We start from the raw sequence: 9,425 nt of genomic DNA on the forward strand, positions 1-9,425 counted from the left end.
TGTGTGTGTGTGTGTGTGTGTGTGTAGTTTAGTTGGATAAGAAGCTGGACACACTTTAGTAACCGCCAAGCATAATTTTCAACTTTGGAGAGTAAACAAATCGCAGTTATACAGATGCTTACCTAAATGATTTCTACTCCATTGTAAATTATTCACAATATCGCACAATATGGAATATGTTTGTAAAATAACAAGTTTTGATGTTCAATTTATTGACTTAATGTCCCACTCACACTTGAGAGAACTAACTTAAGTGTTTTCAAACCATCCTCATCTGTCTCTTTTCTGGTTCTTTTGTCTGAAGAGGGTCATGTAATAAACACATGAACTAGCCCCAAATAAAACTAAATCTGACTAATTGACTGATCAACAGATTTAGTTAAATCATACACCCATCAAACAATTCAAAGCTGTTATTGACCTCATCGATATCCATCGACCCTGAAACCTTAAAGCAACTCATTAGACCCTAAAACCTTAAAGCGCCTCATCAGACTCTCAAACTTTAAAGAGACCCATCAGACTCTCAAACCTTAAAGAGACTCATCAGACTCTCAAACCTTAAAGAGACTCATTAGACCCTAAAACCTTAAAGAGACTCATTAGACCCTAAAACCTTAAAGCGCCTCATCAGACTCTCAAACTTTAAAGAGACTCATCAGACTCTCAAACCTTAAAGAGACTCATCAGACTCTCAAACCTTAAAGAGACTCAGACCCTAAAACTTTAAAGAGACTCATTAGACCCTAAAACCTTAAAGCGACTCATCAGACTCTCAAACCTTAAAGCGACTTATTAGACCCTAAAACCTTAAAGCGACTTATTAGACCATAACACCTTAAAGTGACTCCTTAGACCCAAAGTGTTCCTGTCTGGACCCCAACATGGCCGCTCCCCTCCATGCTGAGGGAGCCGTCAGCTGGTGGGGGACGCCTGGGGTGAGAGGGGGAGCGGGGGTGCGGGGGGAGAGGAGGGCATGAGGGCAGGGTTGGGCAGGGTATTTCAGGAGCTCCAGGCCCATTGGTTGGGGATTGAAAGCGTTTCCATAAAGAGGACCCCAGACTGCCTTATATACTGTGTATGATCTTTGTGTGCGTCTGCGGCGAGTCTTCTTCATCGTCCACCCAGTGTGTCGTTACTCCTCTTTCTTCTTAAGGTGAGACAAAATGTCCTTTATCTTCTGAAAAGTCCTCTTTTCTTCCTCAAGCTAGCAAGGCATCACTCTCTTTGCTCTACACTAAAGTGGGCATAGGTGTTAGCCGTTGACCTCTGACCTGTCTCTTTGACCAGCCGTTTTTCCGGCGGAATTTGAGGGGTCTTGACCCCAGGCAAGTGGAGGCTAACGCTAAGGTTTGCACTAAGTCGTTAAAAGGTGATCTTAAACCCTCAACTCTGACTCCGGCAGCGACCCGAAGCAGAGACTCTTCAAGAAAAGTTCCTTATTCCATCCCATAATGTCGTTACACTGTGAAGTACTGAAGAGAGGAGAACATAATGCTAGTTGTGGGTTAGCTGGCTCTGGTTAATTAGGATGCTAATGGTTATTTAGGTGACTGGTGAGGTGGATAGTGGTTAGTTAGTTAGTTGGCTAGTAAGGTGGCTGGTGGTTAGTTAAGTCATTGTGTTTAATTATTTGTCTATGACTCTTGACAAACTTTCCTGCTCAATTATGAAGTTCCTTGGAATACCCATCTTGGATTAATAAAGACCATTTATCTTATCTTACCTCATCATCCATCCACTGATACCATTAATTTAGTTGCAGACCCTTCCTCGTGTCTAAGTGTTTGTAACCTTAATAGATGATAGAATATTGAAATGGTTTTATATGACGTGTACGGCTTCATCACCTATAAAAACTTGGAGTTGGACTGGGACGTTGTGTAAACCATTATCTTCTAAACATTGGTAACCAATAGCATAGCTCCCATGCTGCCTACAAGTATGTGGTCATCATTTAAAGAATTAATTACATTTGAATAATGGAATCCCTACTTTTATCTTATAACCTTTTCAACACCATGTGCTCCATGCCGGTTATTAACCAGAGGGTATTATTAGAGGATTTAAAGGGCTCTGTAAGACAGTCGGACTACATTCTGATCAAGAAGTGCTGATGGTCGCCTGGGACATCTGATCCCAGGATAAGTTTAGCCACTCCTCAGCTTCCATTACCGTCCTGCTACCAAGCTGCTGAGATCAGCCCCTTCCACCCCAACACATCACTCCTCCTCCGTCACCCACGACCTCCTCGCTTCACCTCTGCCCTGCTGATCTGACCTCTGACTATCTCTCCACAGATTGTGGAACCCAGAAAGCACCAAGATGTCTGAGTGAGTCTGCAACTTATAGATTCACACTACACCTCACTGCAACTTACAGATTAAGACTGCACCTCACTGCAAGTTATAGATTCAGACTGCAGCTCATAGATCCACACTGCAGCTCATAGATTCCCACTGGCCATCAGCCTCACCTCCCCATCACATTATAACACAGGATTCCATCCATGAAATGACAGAGCCACAAATAAGATAATACAAGTCATGCATACATACATTTAATGCAGAACATTACATCACCAAGTCAGAACATCACATAGCCTAACCAAAATCACACCATCGTTAAATCAAGCAAATCACATAATTATTTAATCGCAGCATCACCAAATCACAATAACACTAAATCATGACTAAATCCATTGTCATGATCAAATCAATTCTTTTTTTGTTTGCAGGAAAAAAATGACCTCCAGCCGCAGGCACCACCTGAAGGTACACACACACACACACACACACACACACACACACACACACACACACACACACACACACACACACACACGCCCACACACATGCCCACACATAAATATGTTTGAAAATTCCTCCTATATTACTCCAACTATTGATGGACCATGTTCGATAATATTGAACAAAGAGTAATGAGTATATCAGTAGTGAATAGTGAGTAATGAGTGTATCAGTAGTGAGTAATGAGTATATCAGTAGTGAATAGTGAGTAATGAGTGTATCAGTAGTGAGTAATGAGTGAATCAGTAGGGATTATTGAGTGTATCAGTAGTGAGTAATGAGTGTATCAGTAGTGAATGAGTGTATCAGTAGTGAGTGATGAGTTTATCAGTTGTGAATAATGAATGTATCAATATTGAATAGTGAGTGTATCAGTAGGGATTATTGAGTGTATCAGTAGTGAGTGAATCAATAGTGAATAATCATGTATCAGTAGCGAGTTATGAGTGTATCAGTAGTAAATAGTGAGTATTGAGTGTATCAGTAGTGAGTATTGAGTGTATCAGTAGTGAGTATTGAGTGTATCAGTAGTGAGTATTGAGTGCATCAGTAGTGAGTAATGAGTGTATTAGTAATGAGTAATGAGTGTATCAGTAGTGAACAGTGATTAACGTCTATGTTACTAATGAGTGGGTGTGTACTTCAGAGTTTGATCCTGTCAATCGCGGCTAACTGGATCGAGGAGGAGAAGAAGGAGGCCATCGCAGCCAAGGAGAACCACATGGCTGAGAACTGCCCCGCCCCCGACCTCTCTGGAGACCAGGCCGCCCTCATGGTACACTCTCTAGCTAATACGCGGCTAGCATGCTAGGAAATCACACTCACACGCTAACATGGGACTAGCATGCTGGGATTACACATAACTAGCTTACACTGTTAGCATGCTAGGACATTACATCACTGAAATATCACCACTGATCTAAAAAGTTAAAACCAACAATAATTTGTGCTAAAATCCCACTGTACAACCATGGCGCGCTAAGCAGCTAACCATGTTAGCCCCACACTAAACTGTTAGCATTGTACTATTTTGTCTGTGAGCAGGAAACGTGCAAGAAGCTGGCAGCCATCCTTGACCGACTGGATGAGGAGAGGTACGACGCTGAGGCAAAAGTGGGCAAGGCCGACAAAGAGGTAACATCATCATCATAATCTTTATCAGCACTAGGGTCATTATCAGAACCTTCAACCCACCTACTCCACCATCATCAACAACTTTACATTGACTACAACACCATAATTGACTCTGTCATACCCATCTTCATCATTTACACCACCAGCCATGCCATCCTTTCTCCTAGATCGAGGATCTGAAGATCAAGGTTGTTGACCTGGTGGGCGTGAAGAAGCCAGCCCTGAAGAAGGTGCGCATGTCTGCTGACTCCATGCTGGCGGCCCTGCTGGGCTCCAAACACAAGGTCACCATGGACCTGAGGTCCAGTCTCAAGCAGGTCAAGAAGGAGGTCAAGGAGGAGGTGAGAAACCATTTATTTTATTTATTAAGTCGTCATTGATCTGCCAATGATGGTCATTGTTTAATGCGTTGTTTACCTCAGAGGAACATCTCTTGTGTTCCTCTTGTAATCCCAGATGTAAGTGAAGGTTGAGTTTTCACTTACTGAAATTATTCAGTGTAAGAGTGTGGTCTGATCAGAGGAGCTGAAGAGAGATACAAAAGAATGTTCTCTTCCACAGGCGACGGAGGCTGGAGATTGGCGTAAGAACATTGAGGACAAGGCTGACAGGAAGAAGATGTTTGAGACATCCTAAGCATCCTGACTGTGTGTCTATGTGCCGTCCGTCCGTCTCTGTAAACTGCTGGTCTTATCCGTTGGTGGAACCAGGTGGTTGGTCAACAAGTGTGTGTTTGGGGTTCTTGGATGTGTCATATTGGGGAAAGTGGTGAAGGTTCTCGATGGGGTTGGTGTCACGTGGTCAGGTGGTTTTCACGTCAGGTCTGAAGGTCTTTGGTTCCTCACACACCAGCGTGCCTCACAGCCTCTGCTTCAGGCGCTCGGGCACCTCCACTTTGTTCAAGAGATATCGAATAAAAGAGGAAAAACCATCAAGTTGTCCCACTGTTTTGTGTTTCTCTTCTTTGACTGTTTCTTTGTGTGTTTAAGGTTGTGTCTAACCCTAGGGTTGTTTAAGTGTGATTATGGTACCAAGGACTTCTCCTCATGTTTTTCAAGTCCTACCTTGGTGTTTAGGGGCTAGTTCTGTTATGATGGATGGCTTTCAGGCCTGTTCCACCTGTTTGGACGCACACAGTGTAAGGCACTGTAGTTCTCAGTAGCTGCCCTGATCCTTGTAAAAGGTTTCATCTGATGATTCAAGAGTTGCTGCTCATAAAATATATCTAGGATCTAGGGCTGGTATGATATTCTTCAGTAAAAAGTCCTTAATCAACTATTCAGATGGGAGATCACACCAACACTAATTCCTACTGTTAACTAAGCATCATTATGGTGACAGCCCACACATTTACATTTACAGTGAGGGCATTTAGCAGACGCTTACATCCATAGCGACTTACAATAAGTACATTTGTCAGAAGAAGGAGAAACAACAATATATCGCTGTTGGTACAGTAAGGATGTTCATAGAACCAAATGCCAAGCACTAACAATCACTAGGTTAACCAATTCCCCGTACACAACAAAGATAGCTAGGATAAGATGCTACACAATTCTAAGTACTATTTTTAAGTGCAAGGATGTACAACTTACAATAAGTGCGTACATTAAGCGCCAGGACGTACAACATAAAATAAGTGTGTACATTTCTAATCACTACGGTTAACTACGCAGTACTTCGTGAACAACTTTGTAGTGCTGGGACATCCAAACTGACACATTAGATGTTCTGTGAGGTTCTGCTCCGATCATCTCCTGACATAAGGACCATAATGAGAGATCAAAGGCGTGTTAATTCTCCTGCACCCGGTTCCCCCCCCCCCAGGACCAAGACCACCCTAACACTCCTTCTATGGTCTCCCAGGTGGTATTTAATGGCCCCTGGGGGGCCCCTGGATCCGGTGGCTCACGTAGCAGCGAGGGCAGTGGGCTGTGCTAAGTTTATCCTCCAGCCCGCGGGGGAATGCCAGGAAGCCACAGGGCTAAGTTTGGACACCACACAACCCGAGAGGAACAGACGTTTCTCAGGCCTGGTCCTCTCCTGGGTCTGGGCTCTGCTGGGACGGGGGGAAGAGGTCCCAGGGGCCTGGCCTATAGGGGGCCTGGGGGGGGGGGACACATACCCCCCCCCCCCCCCCCCTGTCAGCCCCAGGTCCTGGATTGATCCTTTGATCTGGGTTTTGTCATGTTTTGATTTGATGTTGGTCAGCTACCAGGGGGAGTGGGTCTGGTCCCCCTCTGGTCTGGTGGACCCCTCTGGTCAAGTGGACCCCCTCTGGTCTGGTGGACCCCCTCTGGACCCCCTCTGGTCTAGTGGACCCCTCTGGTCTGATGAACCCCTCTGGTCTGGTGGACCCCTCTGGTGTGGTGGACCCCCTCTGGTCTGGTGGACCCCTCTGGTGTAGTGGACCCCTCTGGGTCTGGTGGACCCCCTCTGGTCTGGTGGACCCCCTCTTATGTGGTGGACCCCTCTGGTCTGATGGACCCCCTCTGGTCTGGTGGACCCCCTCTTATGTGGTGGACCCTCTGGTCTGGTGAACCCCCTCTGGTCTGGCGGACCCCTTCTCTCAGTCGGACCCTAAGTCCTCTAAAGGACCCAGAGGAGAACCTCCCCAGACCGAGGGGGGATACCTGGAGAAGGACCCACAAGAGGAGTCTCCTTCCAGGGAGAGGTCCCTCCTCCATATAAATATAATATATATGCATATGTTTATGTATATATTTTGTATGTTGTGTTTTCCTGCTGTGATGAGGAGTAGAAAGGAGGAAACATACCAGTAACAACCACTAGGGGGCAGGTCTGCTCTGCCTTAAAATCCTCTCTCTCTCTCTCTCTCTCTCTCTCTCTCTCTCTCTCTCTCTCTCTCTCTCTCTCTCTCCCTCTCCCTCTCCCTCCCTCCCTCTCTCTCTCTCTCTCTCTCTCTCTCTCTCTCTCTCTCTCTCTCTCTCTCTCTCTCTCTCTCTCTCTCTCTCTCTCTCTCTCTCTCTCTCCCTCTCCCTCTCCCTCTCTCTCTCTCTCTGATCCGTGTGTATTTAGTATTACCTCAGCCTGCCCCCTGCTGGCGGTCTCAGGTTTTGTGTTCTTCTGTGTGTGTGTGTTCTGTTGGTTTCTAAAACACACACTGCGGAACTATGTTTGGCCGGATCAGCCTCTCTTGGCGCATGACCTCAGCCAATTAGAATGTAGCGTCACACAGGCTTTAATTTGTACAGACACACCTGGATCCCCCTGGGTCTCCACCCGGGTTTCCACCCGGGTCTCTACCCCCCCGGGGTCTCCACCTGGGTCTCTACCCCCGGGGTCTCCAACTGGGTCTCTACCTCCTGGGTCTCTACCCCCTGGGTCTCTACCTGGGTCTCTACCCCCTGGGTCTCTACCCCCTGGGTCTCCACCTGGGTCTCTACCTGGGTCTCTACCCCCTGGGTCTCTACCCCCTGGGTCTCCACCTGGGTCTCTACCCCTGGGTCTCTACCCCCTGGGTCTCTACCTGGGTCTCTACCCCTTGGGTCTCTACCCCCTGGGTCTCTACCTGGGTCTCTACCCCCCTTGGTCTCTACCCCTTGGGTCTCTACCCCCTGGGTCTCTACCTGGGTCTCTACCCACCTGGGTCTCTACTCCCTGGGTCTCTACCCCTTGGGTCTCTACTCCACGGGCCTCTACTCCCTGGGTCTCTACCCCCTGGGTCTCTACCCCCCTGGGTCTCTACTCCCTGGGCCTCTACTCCCTGGGTCTCTAAACCCTGGGTTTATGTTTGCGTGTTGTGTTATCCGTTGTGTAAGCGTGCTGCCTGTGCGTCAGGGTTCTGTGATTCATCAGAGAAAGCAGCTGCTGCCGTCTGGTCCCGGGCCCTGAGGGCAGGGAGCAGGAAGCCGGCTGGAGACCAGGAGGCTTGAGCAGTCCTCCCCTTCTCCCCCAGACCCAGGCTGAGATAGACCCAGGCTGAGATAGACTGAGGCTGGGAGGGACCCAGGCTGAGATAGGCCCTGGCTGAGATAGACCCTGACTGAGATAGGCCCTGGCTGGGATAGACCCAGACTCGGTCTCCGCATGGCATCTGGGTCATGATGTCATCAACCCATAGCACACGGGTCACTCCTCCTGTCCTGCCTCGTTCATACACGCGATTAGGGAACGTTTGGCGTCTCAACATTCTGCTTGGCAGAACAAGGTCAGCCATTAAGGTTCCACCCAGAGTCACACGTGAACGTACAGTTTGTCAAAAAGGCAAACTGCTACCAGTGCTACGATACAGAAACCTGTTCTTCATGGGCCACGGTGCAGACTGAGCAGATGAGTTAACCTGTGAGGGGAGAGGGGTCAGGGTTCAGCTGTCCTGAGGTCAGTGGGGAGCGCCTTCCACCGCGGGTGAGTGGAGTGGAGAGGAAGTCCCCTCTGAGGAGGACAGTGTAGAGTGTGGGGGTCCCCTCTGAGGAGGACAGTGTAGAGTGTGGGGGTCCCCTCTGAGGAGGACAGTGTAGAGTGTGGGGGTCCCCTCTGAGGAGGACAGTGTAGAGTGTGGGGGTCCCCTCTGAGGAGGACAGTGTAGAGTGTGGGGGTCCCCTCTGAGGAGGACAGTGTAGAGTGTTTGGGTTCCCTCTGAGGAGGACAGTGTAGAGTGTGGGGGTCCCCTCTGAGGAGGACAGTGTAGAGTGTGGGGGTCCCCTCTGAGGAGGACAGTGTAGAGTGTGGGGGTCCCCTCTGAGGAGGACAGTGTAGAGAGTGGGGACCCCCTCTGAGGAGGACAGTGTAGAGAGTGGGGGTCCCCTCTGAGGAGGACAGTGTAGAGTGTGGGGGGCCCCTCTGAGGAGGACAGTGTAGAGTGTGGGGGTCCCCTCTGAGGAGGACAGTGTAGAGAGTGGGGGCCCCCTCTGAGGAGGACAGTGTAGAGTGTGGGGGTCCCCTCTGAGGAGGACAGTGTAGACTGTGGGGGTCCCCTCTAAGGAGGACAGTACAGAGTGTGGGGGTCCCCTCTAAGGAGGACAGTACAGAGTGTGGGGGTCCCCTCTAAGGAGGACAGTACAGAGTGTGGGGGTCCCCTCTAAGGAGGACCGCCTCCTGGCTCGTCGGACCGTGTAGACTGTGGTTGTATTGGACAGCTCCCAGTGTAACCAGTAGCAGACTGTGGTTGCATTGGGCGGCTCCCAGTTGGACCAGTAGGCTCCTCTCCTTCCACAGCTCCTGGTTCAGCTGTGTCCCAGCTGTGTATTTATGGGGTTGTGTCCCTGAGTTTATTGGACTGGTCTGTGGGCTCGCTGTAAAGACCCCCCAAACTCCTGACAACAGGCCTCAGCAGGGGCCTGGGTCAGAACCCAGCGGCCCTGGAACACATCCTCAGGGCCACCCCCTCCCACGAGCCACACGTCCTCAGATAATACATTACTAAATATGATAAAGGTCCAATCAATCAATGAACACAACAAGGGAGGAGGGGGGAGAGAAGAAGGAGGAGTTTAGAGGAGGTGAAAGGAGGGGGCGTGT

General features: G+C 48.9%; 1 protein-coding gene across 1 annotated transcript; it reads left to right on the forward strand.

Annotated features, from left to right (window-relative positions):
• Positions 1-981: 981 nt before the first annotated feature.
• Positions 982-4,883, forward strand: LOC115550510 (troponin I, fast skeletal muscle). The gene is made up of 7 exons (XM_030365607.1): positions 982-1,156; positions 2,301-2,333; positions 2,738-2,774; positions 3,457-3,585; positions 3,855-3,944; positions 4,112-4,285; positions 4,506-4,883. The coding sequence occupies exons 2-7, from the start codon at positions 2,326-2,328 to the stop codon at positions 4,578-4,580; spliced, it is 513 nt and encodes a 170-aa protein (XP_030221467.1). The 5' UTR covers positions 982-1,156; positions 2,301-2,325; the 3' UTR covers positions 4,581-4,883.
• Positions 4,884-9,425: the final 4,542 nt, after the last annotated feature.

This window comes from Gadus morhua, chromosome 9 (assembly GCF_902167405.1).
Source record: "Gadus morhua chromosome 9, gadMor3.0, whole genome shotgun sequence".
Taxonomy (NCBI): domain Eukaryota; kingdom Metazoa; phylum Chordata; class Actinopteri; order Gadiformes; family Gadidae; genus Gadus; species Gadus morhua.